At 38.0% G+C, this 18,920-nt stretch overlaps 1 protein-coding gene across 1 annotated transcript; it reads right to left on the bottom strand.

The window, feature by feature from the left end:
- Positions 1-15,177: 15,177 nt before the first annotated feature.
- LOC306997136 (uncharacterized protein) lies at positions 15,178-17,871 on the bottom strand. The gene is made up of 4 exons (XM_079610240.1): positions 17,632-17,871; positions 17,252-17,388; positions 16,231-16,395; positions 15,178-16,159 (listed from the first exon to the last, which is right to left on the bottom strand). The coding sequence occupies exons 1-4, from the start codon at positions 17,745-17,747 to the stop codon at positions 15,489-15,491; spliced, it is 1,089 nt and encodes a 362-aa protein (XP_079466366.1). The 5' UTR covers positions 17,748-17,871; the 3' UTR covers positions 15,178-15,488.
- Between the last annotated feature and the right edge of the window lie 1,049 nt (positions 17,872-18,920).

Below are 18,920 nucleotides of genomic sequence, written 5' to 3'. Positions count from 1 at the left end.
ACGTCGAGCTAGGTGGGCGTGGTTTCCGATAGCCGGGCTCCTCAGCTCCGCCTCTTTGCCCATATTCTGTTATCCGGGAGTGACGAGCGGTGACGCGAGGCCAAAATGGCGATGGCCGGCTCCGCCCACTTTAGGCTTCAAAAATGCTCTTCAGAAACCTATGGATGACGTCACGGACACTACGTCCATATTTTTTTTACAGTCTATGGTTTTAAAGCCATATCAGTCTAAACTTCTAATATATGGTTTTCTGAGCGCACACATAAGAAGCACACGCACAGAAAGCTAGATGTCAGGCGGTGTGTCCCGTGAGTATTAAACTAAGTTCTCTTTCATTTCTTATTGCGCTTAAACTGACAAATACACTCAAGGTTATGTCAAAAACACACAAAATTCACTTACACACAGTCGGTTATCTGCACTGCAAGTAAAGAAATTGCATGTGTATATTAGATCTGTGTATTAAAGTCAAAGCAGCGTGATATACAATACCTACTGCTATACTGTTAATATGAATCAAACAACAAAAGAAAAACAGAAAATCACTCGCTGCTCTTGACTGAATAACTTTAGTAACTTTATTAAGAATACATCTCTTACTTGAAAGCTGCTGTTAAATGCTCTGGCGAGAAGATAAACATGGTGGACTGTGTACAGCTCACTGAGGGGAGGAGCTAAGCTAAGAGGGCGGAGCCCATCAGCAGTCGTGGGCGGGGCCTGTGCAATGTGACGTCACAAATGCTATAATCTGCAAATGGGGGATGGGGGGTGGGGGGGTGGGTGTCAGTTCTCCTCTGGCCAATGAACGGACAGTGTATGATTATGATTCAGGCAGCATTATAGGTCAGAAGTCAGATTGGTTTGGATGCAATGAGTCTGTGGACACTTTAAAGATGCTGTGTGTGCTGTTCAGATAGTTTGGTGGTTGATATTGACCTGCTGAATCACTGTGACTCGGACATTGATCTGGGGTGCGTTCCCCAAAAGCATCGCTAGCCAACTATGGTCACAATTTCCATTGAACTCCATTGGTACAACTTGCGACCATAGTTGGCTTTGGGAAACGCACCCGTGACCTGTTTGTTTGAGATGACGTGATTTTGAGGGCGGGACTTTCTGTTTGATTGACAGATATAAGATATTTGACAGAGAATCGATTATTTATTGACTTTGGAAACATCACACTTTTAATGAACTTAAAAATAAATATCTTTCTAACATCGGAGTTCCTTAAACTCTGAAAAACAAATAAAAAAAGAACAATTCTTGAAAGAAATGGACCTTATTTACTTTCTTAATGTCTGTGGTATTTTTTTGAGCATGACACATTAGTGTTTTTCTCAAAGATAAAATGTTTTCATGATTTTCTTTTATGATCCAATCAAATCCCAATGATTATGAGGATCATCATTAGATTCGCAATAAAAGACATCAGCATCAGTGCTGGTGTTAACTTCATATAGCGCTATAAACATACACACGAGAAGCCATTGCCCTCATCAAAGCACAGCAGGAGAAATCAATACACTATCATGTTATCTTCCTCCCATACGATGAAGGACTAGACATCTAATATGTGTCATTCTGTGTAAGTCAAACTGTTGCAATTTGATCTGTAATGTGAGATCATTTTCATGTAAAGCATTGTTGCCTCTGCATGATTTTTTCCCCCATGTCTTTTGTGATTGTCATATCGTACAAAATAATTGAGTAAAAGCCAAGGCAGGCGGTCCAACATCAATGGTCTTTGTCATCTAGACAGATACAAAATGTATTGATTTATGTTGCATATGACGAGCTAACATGAACATTTCTAATTGAATGACTCTTCATTAGATGGCCGTCATATGGAGCAACCCAACATTCAACACTTCTGACGTTTTCGGACAAATTCTGTCACGGCAAAGATTCGCATTATGTCGTTGAGCAAGTGCTGATTATTTTTAGTGCCATACGTTGACAAAAATAATCGTTGAAAACTCCTATCGTGCGCAGCCAGCTTTTGTCTTTGGATTAAACCAACATCCTTCATTGAACATCCGGATCGATCCACTGGCGCTGACGGAGCAGCTATTTGATCCGATTGGATAATCATCTGTATGATGGCCGCAATCATGTGATCTAATCGATGAAACTGCTGTCAGGACTAAAAGACATGATCTGTTTTTAGGGTTCCTGCTTGTAATTCTTTGTTGTGGGTGTTGTAGATCTTTAAACACCTATACGGTTGGCATCTTCATTCATTTATTTATTTTATTCATAGAGGTCGTTTGCAAATTAGCATAATTGCTCTAGCCTCCCCAAATGTTAATGAAGAGCATATTTTAACCTTCTGTTGTATGGGCTGATTTGAATATATGAATTTACAATTGATGATGCCAATAGTCCTGCGCTCTCCACATTAATACAGGAATACTGTGTTTCCCAGCACAAGGATCCGGGTTTCACACTCATGCTGAGATGTTTTCACATACACATTGCTGGTGTGATATAACTAAGATCCCTGCAGGGAAAGAAAGAGAGAAACCTGTGTAACCGGACGCTCGCGTCACTGTCTGGCTTTAGAAGTTGATGATTGATCTGTCCAAACCTGCTCTGATCCAAAAACCAAATGAGATGCTGGACAGAAAGAAGCTCCCTATGTAGACAGCTCACTCGTTTTTATAACAGATCCAGTATCTCTCTGGCTGAGTTTGAACAGATTGAGTTTTATTTCTCCTCCAACAGACTTGAAACTTGTTGAAGTTCGTCTAATGATCTTTATGTCTAATTTAGACACAGCCATGAAAGTTTCTGGCTTCTTTCCTTTTTCTCTACGAGCTAATGAGTTTAGCTCCCTGGACGGATATGCAGTTTTAATTTGACAATTGGCAGCCAGATTGCAAACGAATCACTAAAAAAAACACGTTCGTCTCCCTCAAGGCGACAGCATTATGCAACAACCTGAGGTAATGTACGAAAACTTGAGCGAGGAAAAGATGCTTGAATGATAAAGTTTATGAGTTAGAAGAGCAATGAGTCTGTGAGACAGAGAGAAGCTTTAGACCTTCGTAACGTCTAATTAGTTTCGGTCTCTGACACTGTTGTACTGTGTGTTAGCAGTCATGAAATGGCACTGACACTTCTAAATGTGTTGGAGAAGAGTTGGAACCGGTGTTGGGATTAACACAAGTTACGCAATCAGATTTCTTATTTTCAAGTAACTATAAAGTAATTTGTACATTTCATTTGTACAGAGAGTCTGGCCGCTCTCCATTGACAAGCGTTAACTTCCTTGAAGGCGGGTACTCTGTTGAAGTTTAAAACTATCGGATCTCCCCAGAGCCACTCTGGATCTGCCATAACCAATCGCTAACGTTTGGTTGTGACGTATGACGGCTCAAATTAGCATACAACCTCAACGTCATCGTTCTCAGCCACTCCCTCTGTTTGCTGATTGGACCGGTAAAAAATTTACCGGAGAAAACCCGCGAATATACCGCAAACCCAGACGTAGTACTGAAGGAAAATGAAAATTGAGCGGAAGTACTTAGGAGGGCGGAGCCAGGCTAGTAAAGTACTGCATTTACAACAAAAAATAAAAAAGTTACCTTTTAAAATACTTTGCTTCCCAATTTATTGACTGACTCTGAAATTGGGTGTAAAGCTGCGTTCACGGCATGTTGGAAATATCGTAATTATGAGATCGCAAAAAAGACCCGCCCCCTTCAGTTACTGTCTCTATGTCCGACAAGCTACGCCGCTCTCACACACACCATGTTCTCACGCAGTGAAAAATACATCGCGGAGCAGAGAGGACACTGACAACACGCTGACAGACAGGACAGACCAGCTTACTTTTAAAACATATTAAACAAATTTCAAATTTGGTCATTTTTTTAAAGTAATTTAAACAACAAATATCGTTTTGTGTCTCTTTAATGTGTCTGTCAGATCGCTGTAGAGCCTCAGTTAAAGCTGCTCGTGAACCGATCATCTCTTCCTTCTAGTTCATTTATAGCATCAAATAAACATGAATGAACATCAGAAGGAATGTTGTTTTAACCGCGGAAAGACGTCAGTACACTCCGCTTCTCAAGTTCAAATCCTCCCATGTTAATCTACTAACTCTCCTGACTGCTTTGTCGGACAAAATGGCGGATGGGGAAGTATGATTGGTCAGATCGCCTGTCAATCAAGCTCCCTGCGAAAGGGTCAATTACAGCTTGTAACTTGTGAATTTTCCGAGAACTCTTACTTGTACCACCTGATAGATTCATGTAGAATTCATTTTGGCGATGTGAACAGCTCAGAGAACGTCATGTGTTGTCATCTGGAGACTACGGTAATTACGACATGAACGCGGCATTTGTCCAGAGGCGTTGTGTGCACTGTGTAAACATGATGGGTATTGTAGTTCTAGACTAAATGTGAGCATGCACAAAAACACATTCAGCATTCGCCAAAATGAATTAAAACAGTGAAACGCAAACTCTGAATATTACACAAACCTGCTATAATTAAATGTTAAATTACACAAATATACTTTATGTATTTAATCTCACTTTATTAACCAATGTCGATGATCCCATTCACAGACGATGAACATCATGCATCTACTTACATATGACATCGCTTGTTTCTGCTTCTTCTTCGCGTGTGTTTTGATCAGGAGATTCAGTAATCTTTCAGAAGATGTGCAATAGCGCCCCCTACCATATAACAGTGAAAACACGGAAAGCTGGAAAATTTCGTCAATGGTTGGGAAGCGTTTTCTCACAAATGACAGAAAATTCCATCAATGGGGAAAAAGTTAAGATTTAGATAGTTATACTGGAAAACAAGATACAAATACCAAGTAAGAAAATGATCTTTTGTAGTGTAGACTCACATTACATCAAAATGACTGGAGGTTTTGACCTCTTTCACCATATTCATCGTTCATTCAGTCCCAGTCTAAGCTGAAGTCTGGCCTCTGGACATCCGCAGTGTTGTTAGTATTCTGATGACCCTCGGGCGACACCGTGACTCTGGTTACGGGGCCAAAGATCAAGACATGATTGAATTACCTGCTCATCTGGATAAAAAGACACGCTCCCCATCGGCCTTCTTATGTCATCTCTGAATCCGACAGGCTCAGCCGAGATGATGGAGCCGAAACACAAGTTTTTAGATTCTGGCGTGAAGCACTTTGAGCTGCACTATATTTGATTTGAATGAAAAGTATAAAAAACTATATTATAGTTACAGTATATTACTAGAAAAAAAAAAGAAAAAAAAAATATATATATATATACACTGAAGAAAAAAAATCTTAATTTTTCTTCGGCAATTTCGATCTAACAATATAACATGGAATAAAACCCTTTTAAAGGAAATGTGTTACTTAGAAACATCTAAGTAATTAATACAATAGATATTGTGTGAGATACCATATCTTCATATCACAAGGTATCATGTGAACGCACAGACCTCAATAGTAGACCATACACAATGATGGTAACATTCGATGGATCGTTTCTGTGTTTGAATGTGTCATTTTTGAGTAGAAAATTAACTCCAAATGTCACAAAATGGCAAGTTACTAATCCTAAAAACAAAAGCAATGATAAAACAGTGTAAAAAATAAAACAGTGTAAATTCAGCTGGAAAACAGTGGAAATTCAACCTCATTAATTATTCAAAGCCCGGTGCATGATGGGAAAACCAGTATCAGAAAAGTTGAGTAATTTTATAACGTTGATAATTTACGCTTTCATTTCTACACGCTTGAATTGAGTACTAATATCAAATTTACTTCGTTTTTTTCATTCTTGCCTGAACTAACTTTTTCATGTAAATAAAAAAAAAAATCTGTAGTATTTACTACACCACAAAATCATTTTTATTAGTGTGTGTGTGTGTGTATATATATATATATATATACATACATACAGGTGAAACTCGAAAAATTTGAATATGGTGCAAAAGTTCATTTCAGTAATTCAACTTAAAAGGTGAAACTAATTTATTATATATACTCATTACATGCAAAGTGCGATATTTCAAGCCTTTATTTGTAATAATTTTGATGATTATGGCGTACAGCGTATGAAAACCCCAAATTCAAAATTAGAATATTGTGAAAAGGTTTTAATAAGCTGTAAGCCAAAATCATCAAAATGATAACAAATAAAGGCTTGAAATATCTCACTTTACATGTAATGAGTCTATATAATATATTAGTTTCACCTTCAAGTTTTTTGCACGATATTCACATTTTTCGAGTTTCACCTGTATATAGTTTTAATGTTTTATTAATTTTAATGACTTTTCCTGATCTATCAAACACTTTTAAAACTAGGTTTCATCATATATTAAGGTTTTTACCGTGTGAATTCTGGTTCAAAGACAAAATAAATCAGTTGTTTTGCCTGTTAATTATTTTAAGTCATGTTGAAAACATCAACTTTGAGAAGCACTGTTTTAGATGTTTGCCTTCTGTTTAAATATTCACAATTGGACAGGTTTCATGTATGAAAGTGGATAGTGAGTTTGAGACTGCCCCATAATTACATGAATGTTGATATCAAAAAGCCTCTCTTTAGCTTGTTGTTGCAAATGATCACCAACGAACAGATATTGCGCGTGAACAACACTGCGCTCCTGATGCTGTTTTGGGTCAGAGGATGTTGCTCTGTGCTTGATTTGTTTATGTAAATTTTGGCAGTAAAAGTTTTTACACACATAAGCACATTCAGAATCAGAGGCGCTCTAATTGTACCTCAGAGTGCTAATAAATACACGCATGAATAATGCAAACGCTGAGTGAGACAGAATTGGCCGCCGCTCAAAACTCCCCGAATTACAGGATGAGAGCGGACGGGCCCCGTTCGTCCAGAAACAGAGCCGATCTCTGGAAATAGACTCACTCATCCAGTGTTTTCGGGAAGATGATGAGGCCAAATGATGGTGGTGAGAATCCCCGAGTCATGTTTGGTCGAAAGGCCACGGATAAGGACATTGTGATCACGGGAAAACGTGATTTTTCATGATCATTTCAAATCAAACGAGGTTGATTTAATGTAACTGCAAAAGTCAATCCAGAATTTGATCTTATTCACTCATATACTGTATATCAGTTTTAGTTTCAGTTATTACCATAATAACCCTGCACTCAAAAAAATTAATTGTTGAATGAACATGATTTAATCGTATCACCCATTATGCATCTAAGCAAGATTTGAATATTTTATTTGAACACAATATTGGTTTGTAAATTGAACATGATTGTAATGTGTCAATGCAACTTCTTTGCAACTAATTGAATCAACATGTTTGTATTGTGTTAGACTAATCAAATGTATTCTCATTCACTCAAAGCACAGGAAAGCAGAATCACCAAAAGAGAAAATCTAATTTTTTAAGTCACCATTATGGAGATCAGTGTGTGTTTTAGTTGGGCTCTTCACCCTTAAATTATTAACTTTAAGCTTTGTTTGGTTGCTGTACATAAGTTATAACAGCCAGATGAACAAATAGGAACAGTGATCTGATGGTGTTGGTTGTGTATTAACATAACCATTATTTCACAATCATTTAACCTGAATCACTGAACTCATATAGAGTCCAATTTATGATTTAGGTTTATTTTATTAATTTGAGCTGCATAATATGTTTAGCCTTTTCAATGAAATTAAATGATCAAATCAATAAAAATAAAAAATATATATACACATTTCATTTTTCGGCACACACAGACATCAAGATTTAACGTATGAATCTCAGCAATGGTGAGAAACAAATCACCTCTGATCATAAGCTCATTATTTATTCATGCAGCAATGCATGATGGGAGCTATGAATGAGTTTTGATTGGTGCAACACAGAATGCACTGCAACATGCTTTATAAATGTCACCATAGTTGAGATTCATACACTGATTCTTGATGTCTGTGTGTGCCTAAAAGAGAAATGTGTTAATGTATATATATATTTTTATTGATTTGATCATTTTAATTTCATTGAAAAGGCTAAAACTATTATGCAGCTAAAATTAATAAATTAAACCTAACTCATAAATTGGACTCTATATGAGTTCAGTGATTCAGGTTAAATGATTGTGAAATAATGGTTATGTTAATACACAACCAACACCATCAGATCACCGTTCCTATTTGTTCATCTGGCTGTTATAACTTATGTACAGCAGCCAAACAAAACTTAAAGTTAATAATTTAAGGGTGAAGAGCCCAACTAAAACACACACTGATCTCCATAATGGTAACTTAAAAATTAGATTTTCTCCTTTGGTGATTCTGCTTTCCTGTGCTTTGAGTGAATGAGAATACATTTGATTAGTCTAACACAATACAAACATGTTGATTCAATTAGTTGCAAAGAAGTTGCATTGACATATTACAATCATGTTCAATTTACAAACCAATATTGTGTTCAAATAAAATATTCAAATCTTGCTTAGATGCATAATGGGTGATACGATTAAATCATGTTCATTCAACAATTTATTTTTTTGAGTGTGGTCCCGGATCCAGGATCTTAGACTTTGAAAATTCATCATCAAATATTATATTATTATAAAACTATGATAATGTAAGCAAAGACAGAAATAAGCATGAATAATTTCCATGTTTATTTGTGTATTATAATTCATTCCATAACCCCTTAGTGTAATAATTGTATTAAAAGTTGTGATTGTTTTATTTGTATTCATTTAATTAAAGTTTGCTTGGTTACCAAGGAGACGGCATATTGTCAGTGAAAAGTGTGATGAAGAACAGCAAAGTATCACTTTATTTATTTATTTAGATAAATATGATTTATTAATCAAGATAAATATCTCTAATTTATTCATTCATCAAGATACACATTTATTTATTTATAAAGATAAATATAATTTATTAATTTATTGATATCAAGATGATTATCTCTTATTTATCAAATATCACTTTGTTTGTTTGTTTGTTTGTTTATCTATCTATATATCAAGAGAAATATCACTTATTTATCAAGATAAATATTACTTGTTTATTTATTGTTTGTTTGTTTGTGCTTTATTTTAAGATGCATAAGATCCTAGCTATGAAAATTAGCATTTGCTAATACAAATGTACATAACAGGTCATTTAAATATGGAAGACTTTGACTATAACATTTAGTGGACTTCAGGGGGAAATGGTACAAATACTCATTAGTGGCTGTATTTTAATTAAAACATTTTATTGAGTATTGTGTGGTATCAGATGTTTCACAGTCCGTTTAGATGATCTATTAAAGTCCCCATGAAATCAAAAAGGATTTTTTGGGGGGCTTTTAGTATGAATTTGTTTGCCTTCTGTCGTCTAGAAGCTAGTGTGCTCCAAACCAATTACAAAATTTGCATTTAGAAGATATAAGCGTTCAAAACTTACTCTCTCATTTTCCGCCAATATGGATCAATGATTTTGATGACATCTTCACACTTCAGCTTCTCAGATTTTCTGTCCAATCAAATGCTCTCTAGAATCTGAAGCTCCGCCCCCTACATCATAAATATGAAATCAGTCACACTTTCACGATTTTCTACATGGAGAATGGCACATAGTGCACACTATATAGGGCATAGGGAACGATTCAGACATTGCAAATATGCTTTCCATTGGGACGAATGAAGTCTGGTTTCGCGTTAGTGTCACGCGAACCGCCGCAGCTCCGGTCCAGAGACACAATACACCGAGCGGATCAAATATCATTGAGTCGCCACAGACCAGAAAACGTAATTATATATTTTAAAGCGATATGGAGGAGAATAAGAGGAGAAACGGTTAGAGGTTATGAAGAGTAAACTGCGGCTTTACTGAGCTCAACGGCTCTGGCTTTGTTTTGATATAAACAAAACGCTAAGGGGGAGGAGCTGTTCGATATGCCCCGCCCTCTCTTACTGTTTGTTTCAGTGGAAATGACATCAGCACATTGAATAATTCTGCATGTTTCAAGACACTTCAGTGGGCCTTTAACCTGATCCGTGCGCTCGCGCGGACCGGCGCGCTCCCGTCACTGCGGGCCCAACTCGTTAAGCGCGGCAGAAGAAGCTGGATCAGAAGTTCAGACGAGTCTTTGGTGTGTGTGTGTGTGTGTGTGTGTGTGTGTGTGTGTGTGTGAACACAAATAAACAAGCAGGGAGGGTTGTAAAAAAAAACACAGATTTAATTAGCTTGTTAAGACGGGTTTGGAGCGCGCGGACGCGCATTCAGTCGCGCTTCCCTTCCAATCACTCTGTCTTTGATGCGTCTTACGACTTTCACCCAGTTAGAAATGTTTGTGTTCTGGTAGTGTTTTCAGCGGCTAGTTTTATTTTAAGTGACGTGACGTGAAGACCAAGTATAAGGTAACTCATACTCTGAATTTGTCCTCTGCATTTAACCCATTAGTGAACACACATACACACACACACACACACACACACACCTGGAGCAGTTGCCATTTTTGTTCCCAGAACATTTTTCTAAAAGAATAACATTCTCTAAATTCATTCTGAACATGTTTAGTGATAACATTATCCTCTAACATTCTCCTGATCAGATGATGCTGGCTGCTTGTTGGTGATGCGGATATAATTATCACTTAGTGCTCTGATTCACTGATCTCATCCAGGCGATAATCTCTGATTATAGAGGTGTTATTCATTTTATGCTTTATTATAATACACCTGTGATGATAGCTAGTCCATGCAAAACTGGCCATGGCTCCCAGAATGCATTGCGGCATGAAGCATGTCTAATAGACGCAGGCTTTTTCTAAATGTTTAGTGTACAATGTATTAAAATAGTTTAGATTATCTGATTAAAACACTGATCTCATGCTGGAATATTATCACAGGTCTATTATAATCAATCACCTGAAATCAATCACTTAAAACTTTATAGGAATGTTAGGGGATAATGTTCTAACAATGTTATTTTACAGGCTACTCAAAATTCACTAAGGTATGTGACAACAGTAAATGTACGAATCAATTACAGGCTACCGATTGATTAACCAGTTTGTTGCAGCAGTTTATCACTATTTCCACCGAAGTGCTCTTGTAATGCCTTTTTTTCCCCACCAAAAACAGTCACAGCTCTTGTATGATAAGCTAATCTCTGAATACTAGGGGTGTAACGGGTCACAGAAGTCACAGTTGCAACTTTGGGCTGGCGGGCCGCCGCGTCAGGAAATATCGTGTGATATCAGGTCTCGCGATGTAACGAAATTGCTTTACGGCAAAAAAAATCTGCAAAAAAAATTTCATTATTGCACTCCCTCACGCAGTTCGAACCCGAATTAAGAAGAAGACGTTGTAAAGAATGTCCCGTCTGCTTTGATGTCGTTGATCTACTAGCCTCTAGTATCTGAGAGTCGCCAGCGAGTTTTTCAACAGTGTTGTCAAATATCTATTCCGAAGCTGTAGGGGGAGCTCTAGAGAGAAAGCTGCGAGCAAAAAGCGAGAAAACAGTGAAGAAATTCCCGAAACTGCATAGCTCTGCTTTAAATATATGACCTGTCTGATGAGCTCATCCTCTACAGCAGGGTTCCTCAAACTCGGTCCTGGAGGGAAACTGTCCTGCACAGTTTAGCTGATCAAACACACCTAGCTGTGAGTTTCTAGTGATCCTGAAGACATTGATTAGCTTGTTCAGGTGTGTTTGATCAGTGTTGGAGCTAAACTCTGCAGGACAGTGGCCGAGTTTGAGGAACCCTGCTCTACAGCATCACGTGATGTGATCTTCATACTGTCAGTATAAGTGATAAATCAGTGTAGGAGAATGCGGCTAATGCTAACTATCTTCCCCCGTCGTGTGTCTCTTCTGTCAGCGTTGGTGTCTTCATGTGCTATTTTCAGCCATTAGGATAATCAGATGGAAATCCGCCTCCTACTCTCAAACACACACCTTTTCAGCGCTTGTCCGCCCAGTTAATATTCAGCTTTAAAAGGCTGACATTTGGCACGTTAACTGCCACCAGCGTGTGGTAACCGCGGTGATGTTGTCATGGCTGCGGGCCTGGTGTCTGTGTAAACGTCAACGCTCAAAGTAAAGAGATGTTTTTTACCGTTTATTCGTCTGTGGTGATGAAGTGGAGATCAACAGAGACACTTTAACCCAGGGAGTTCTCCAGCGCTTGCTTCTGAGATGTTTCTCCAGCAAAACAACCCCAGAAATCACACACGGGACGCAACGTCTCAAACTGTTTTCTGCTAAGATACCAAAGTCTGCAAACAAAAGTCAGACAGAGGTCTCAAACGCTTCTCATTAAACACTCAAGAACGTGTTTTAATGTTTTTTAAAAGAAGTCTGTTTCCTGCTCACCAAGGCAGCATTTATGTGATGAAAAATACAGTAAAAACAGTCATATTTTGAAATATTTTATTACCATTTAAAATAGTTTCCAATGTGAATACGCATTAAAATATGTTTATTCCTTTGATCAAAGCTACATTTTCGAGAGAGAGAGAGAGAGAGAGAGAGAGAGAGAGAGAGAGAGAGAGAGAGAGAGAGAGAGAGAGAGAGAGAGAAAGAGAGAGAGAGAGAGAGAGAGAGAGAGAGAGAGAGAGAGAGAGAAAGAGAGAGAGAGAGAGAGAGAGATGAACCCACTATGTTGTTGGTTTTATAATGCTGTAAAAAAATCAATTCTGTAAAGGCAGCAGTTGTTTAAAACCATCTGAAGATTTGTTACTGTTTCTTCTTCTGTTTGTAATCAGAATATTGTCTAGATTAAATAACTCTGCTTTTTCTGGCGACAGAAGCAGCGATTTATTGTCCAGCTTGATCCTGAAACGCGAGTGAACGTGTTTTCTGTTTGGCGACGTGAAAGCACTTTTATCTCCTTCGTTCTCCCGAACAGGCAGAGGAACATTTGTAAGATAACCGGTGCGTTTCTACGATAAAGTTTAATGAGTTTTTTTCAGCTTCTGGTTCATGTGTCAGTAACCGCAGGTCGTCCACAGACGCTGAAGATCTGTCTGCAGGACTCCGGAGAAGATAAGACCACAGACGCGAGGCCATTTGAGATAATCTTGTGCTTTGCTGTTTGAATATCTCATAATGAAAATGGCAGTAAAACAGTATAAAAGAGAACATAGTCAAGGTCTAACCAAGCCCAGTTTTACGTGGTTAAAGTTGTAAATATATATTGGAGAAACACATTTGGCAAACGCTCCGGTGTGTATTTGTGTTTGCGCTCTGGAGAGCGTCAAAGGTTTCTGTTTACAACGTGTTTTTGTAGCGTTGAGCAATGAAGCCAATCACAGACATGTCCGTTAATCTTCTGACCAATCAGAGGTGTTTAAGTTTGTCAGAATCCACTCAAAACGTTCTGCACACTTGCGAATCCTCTTATTATAACGTCCCAATTCTCTTACTTGTGCACTATAGACCTCTTTTTAGTTGGTAAACATGGTGACGTTTTTTGTGGGCGGAGCTTAGGTGGAGGCAGAACGATAGTAAATGTTTAATTGCTAATTTTGTTAGCTTGTTTTTATTGTTTTGTACTTAATTAACCGGAAAAACAAAGTGTGAAATGTTGGACACTTCAGCTGCGTCCAAAAACGCAGGCAGTGACTTGTTGTCTAGCTCAGGCAATGACTTTGGTGGTATGAAGGTACATCACAAAACTGATTTCAGACAGACTTAACGGCAGCGTAATGGTTTAATGTTGTAGGCCTACAGCAAAATAAAGCGAGCTTTGGTGATAGCTAACCAATATTTAATTACTATAATAGTAATTTCTCTCTAGATATGACATCAAAAGTGGAAAACATTAGTCAAAAAACATACATTTACACACAAACTGACCACCAACAGCAACTTTCAAACGTCATCTTTCTTTTTTAGCTTAACTGTCATGAATATAAATCATGGAGAGCGCAGGATTGATATCCATCAAAGCCAGCGAAGGATACATCTTTGCTGCCTTAAAAAATCGATCAGGGGGCGTATTCACAAAACATTTGATCTTACTTGCTATGGTGTCAACACTTTTACTAACTATGCACACAGTGATTGGCTGGTGGGGAAGGAGTCTCTGTCAGTGATTTGATCATAGAAATATTGAACGAATGAGGTATATGTTGCCATGCCATATTCAATTAAAGGTTTTTAAATAAAAATGATGCCATATTCAAATAAGCTAGTTACCTCGACAGTTTTCTGCATCCTCCGCCATCCCGACTCCTACTCTCGGCTGGTTCCTATCCCAGCCAGGAATACCATATCTGTTATCAGCATACGGTCTCGGGGATACCATTCATATCAGCCACTATTTGCACTAAAGATAATTTAAAAACGGTTAGTTCCAATCCTTGATTCTGACTGGTCAATAACTGTGTTTTATTCACGATAAAACAAGACTATGACCCAAAGGTTCTATATATCACTACACAACACCACTAGCAACCACTAGCAACTTAAACACATGTTTGATCTCATTGAGCTATAGTAGAGTATTGTGAGAGATCGAGTGAGCGAGTGTAGGCATATACTACCTGCAATTACACATAGCAATTTCCTGAAGGTCATCCTATATTCATAATAAAAAAATCGGTTCGAATGTCCAGTGCGATAATTGTCTTTTTAACAGTTATTTTCCCGTGCCTATCTGTCAGTTGCGTCTTTTCTGTGATCACAAGTTTCAGTCCTTTCAATATAAAAGTATTCTCTACTGACTGACTCACTCATAAAGACAGTCTTTGTCTCCATCTATTGGCGAAATGTATGTAACTTCTGTTGCTGGGGACTATTTTTTCCAGCGGAAGGAAGGCTTTTAGTGATTTTACTTCATGAAAGTTGCACATATTTTTCGGCTTTAATGTTTGTATTGTGTGGTAACCGTTTTATAAAAGCAATAAGGAACTCGAAGCTAGTGCTGTATCGTGAATAAGTCACGGCTGAAGAAGGGCGTTGTTAGGCACGACGCGAAGCGGAGTCAGCCGTGACTTCACGATACAGCACAACCGCGAGTACCGTACCCTATTGTTTACATAATACATAGCATCTGAAAATCACTCACACTTAGAGCAAAATACAATACTGCTATTTTCACATTATATTTTTATTTACATATAGTGGCTTTATTCAGTAATGGTAAAAGAATATTTCAAATTAGTATGAATGTGTTTTATATTTAAACTTTTTGAACAATATGAATTGCCAACTTCTGCACTTTAAAAATGAAAATAAACTTCAGTAAAAAAACAAAAATGAGTCTTTATTGTATGAACTTTACAGGAAAATACAAACAATCATCTGCAATCACAAGACATCTTCTGACACAAAGTAAAAAATATGACTTTTTTTTCTCTCAAAATGTACTTTGTACAAAACATTGCAAAACTATTCTTTGTCACATAAACAAAAAATATAATTCAAATGGCACTTGTGCATTATCGAAACATAGTTATACATATATAACACACATTACAGTTTCTCTTAAGATCTCCAAATAAGTTACTTACATACATACACAACATTTGCACAACTTTACATGACAAACGATTACAATTTGTCCAGCAATTTTGTCATCAGAGTCTCGAAGCCCAGCTGAGCAGACCTGAGTTGTGCTAGAGTCTCCTCATGACGCCGCTGACACGCTTCTTCCGAGTCCTGCAAAAACTGCATCAGTTCACAGTCCACTCTTTGACGCTTCAGAGGTGGTGTTGCTGGGGAAGGTGGCGAAGTCAATGCAGTGTCACTGCTACACTGTCCTAATGCTTCCGGTCTGCGCACCTTTAGACCAACTGATGTCCCGACGACAGGAAAAAACACTTCTTGCTGCCTTTCCAGAAGGGCATCCATTTCCGAATAAAACTTGAAACGGATACTCCCCTTTTCTCTAGGTTTATTGCTATCTTTTATTTTTTTGTAGGCCTCTATAAGTGTATTCCACTTCCTGGCCACCTTGTCAGGGCAGAAAGACTGCAAGAAATGGCTGGACAACTTATCGGCAGCATCTCTCCACAGGTGCTTTTTACTGCGCATTGCAGATTTTAGCCGTGCGTTCAGCTCTTCCAGAGTTTTCGGGAGACCCTCACCTTCTCTCTCGATGTGCTGCCGCATAAGGTTGATCAGAAACAAAGTTTGCTCTTTGTTGAAGCCATCATTGGCCGGCAGTGGAATGAGGGATGGTAATGTGTTGGATGCAGCATCACTGTTCTCCTGTTGGCTTTCTAAAACACGGGGAAAAAGCAACAGGTTAGCAAGCACGACATTACTAACGTTGTCATTATTGTTATCTAACCTTTTATGGTATGCATGTCTTCAGCTTCAACCATGTTTATCATGATTGTCATGTCCTCATTCAAGTAGTACGTGGTGGGATCGGCTGCCGTCTGGTACAAGGGACCGGTGAATGGAGTGCTCCTCTCGGGATCCATGAACATGTTCACGTTGTTGTCCAAATATACTAGAAAAATGCAAACACTGTTAAAAGGATAGGATTTTTTGTCTTAATTGACTCACTCTCATGTTGTTCCAAACCTTTATGAGCTGTTGAACACAAAAGAAGACATTTTGAAGCATGATGTTAACCAAACAGTTGATGGACCCCATTGACTTCCATAGTATTATTCTTTTTTTTCCTACTATGGAAGTCAATGGGTGCCGTCAACTGTTTGGTTAACAACATTCTTCGAAATATCTTCTTTTTGTGTTCAGCCGGAAAAAAAAACTCAAACAGGTTTATTGGAACAACTTGAGGGTGAGAAAGTAATGACAACATTTTCATTTTTGGGTGAACTATCCCTTTAACATCACATCTGTAATGCTTTGGGTTAGTTCATTCACTAGTTCATTTATATTAATACACATGAACTAACAACTCTCCATGTTCAAAGATAAGATTTATCGGTTACAGATCAACTGTGCACAATTTCAGAACCTCAATTTATCAGCCTATAAACATATCAGAAAACTTCGACAGTTAGAACAGACTCATTCGCTTCTTTCTGAGTCGGTTCTTTTAGATTCATTTATATTGAACCGGTTCTTTGATTAAATAACCCGTCTGGACATATTATTGGCTCTGCGTGAGGAGCGTGCTTGCGTCATCAACACAGAACTAAAGTTCGATTCCGTGAGATCCAGTTCGGAAAAACTATTAGAACTCGAACGAATCACTAATAGTATTCTGCACAGAAAATGCCGAAGTATCATCATGTCCACAGACAGAGTTTGGATAGTAAGTTACTCTGTGCACCACTGAGTTTGAGACACAGACAAACAGAAGCGCTAATAAACATTATATTCCTAGTTTCACTTACTGTTGTGGCGCTGAGCAACCATTTTGCTTTCTGAAGTCGGGGATGTTGTTGTTTCTGCGGTTTCTCCGAGTTCCCCATCAGCCTCATTCTTCAGGATCAGTCGCTGTGTTGATCGCAACACAGAGGATATCAGCACCCTGAGTCAGAGAAAAGCTGTATTTAAGTAAAGAATACAGTCATAGTTCAGTTACTAATTTGAAGGGCTTTGCTACACAAAGTTCAAAATGAGTTCTCATCTTGTTTAAGCACATTTAGTATAACATGCGGTTAACATATCTCATGTTGCGGACTGAAATGAAATCGGAAATATTAAAACGAGCCCCCACCCTTTGAGTGCTGGTTACAAAACGAGCGATTAAAAACACCGAAAAACAGCCCACCTTCTGCGTCTCCTTTCTTCTTCCGTGATGTTTTTAACGTGGACTTCGTATTTGTTCTGTAGTTGTTTGTATTGCGAAACTGGAAGCACAACAAAGGTTTCCTTGGACGCCTCCATGTTGGTTTTTCCGACTTGTGTTTCGTCAACTCGAGTGTGACGTAATTCCCAGCTACGACTTCCTACTTCCGAGATCAATGTAGCGCAGCAGTAACCCCTTCACACCTGAATTGTGTCCACTCACTGAGCAATTTTTTTATCTACTTGATACTTGCTCTTCTCCAGTGTAGAAATTAATCTTAAAAATAATAATAATTTTTTTATTATATTTGTTTATGTTACAATGATTGAAGTAACATAAAACATTTTCATATTTTAACCCAGTATCTTCTGAACTAGTGTAAAATATTAAAACTGTAGAGGGTGAGAGAGAGAGTGCATGTTTAAAAAATCATGTTCACATTCACTTGCTGTTTTTCACTGAAACTAATGAAAGGTTAACATACAACATAACATGCAATAAAAAAAAATAATGATTTCCATAAAAAAAATAAGAATAGTCCGTTTTGATTTCATAGTGACTTTAAGCACATTTCCGTTCTGGCCGTAATAGTATTCCGTTCCTGCGAGTGAAGTAGAGTAACGTCACAAGTTTGAGGAATAATGTGGGAATGATCTGTCGCTGTAGACACATGACAGACCGACTGCAGAAACGTGTGGGAGTTTCACCTCCCGTGAGATGTAACCTGTGCATCACGCAGACTCTCTCCTGTGGGACGCTGGTGATGAGACGTGTGCGCTGCAGGTGTAGCTTCAGTGAGGGATCTGGGCTGACACAACAGAGTTGACTTTATATCAACTCTATAAAGTAAACTTTACTGTAACCTGAACCTCTGTGCCCACGAGCAAAACATTTCACTTGATTTAAAAAATCTGTATTCCCATATCACAAACCCAGACCTGAAAAATGAGTTAACATGACTTTCCTGCAGTATTGCCATATAGATGACATGGGTTAACCCACGCTCAATTTTTTTTTTCTTTTGTTAAAGTAACACTCATATATTTATTTTACCACCAAAACACTATTGTATTGCGTTTAATTAACTTAACCTGTATAATTGTCCACTAATCTTAATTATCAAACGTTAAACTTATGTAAAGGGTTTAATTTTTTAAAGGGATAAAAACCCCCGGATGTGAAGATTCCCTACGTATTGGATGAGGACGGCGTGCGAAGAAGGTGGAAAGGTGCATGGCATCAGAGCTAGAAATATCAGCCGTAAGAAAATA

Source organism: Phoxinus phoxinus, assembly GCF_949152265.1.
Source record: "Phoxinus phoxinus genome assembly, chromosome: 1".
NCBI classification, from domain to species: domain Eukaryota; kingdom Metazoa; phylum Chordata; class Actinopteri; order Cypriniformes; family Leuciscidae; genus Phoxinus; species Phoxinus phoxinus.
This window is presented reverse-complemented; position numbering and strand designations above follow the sequence as displayed.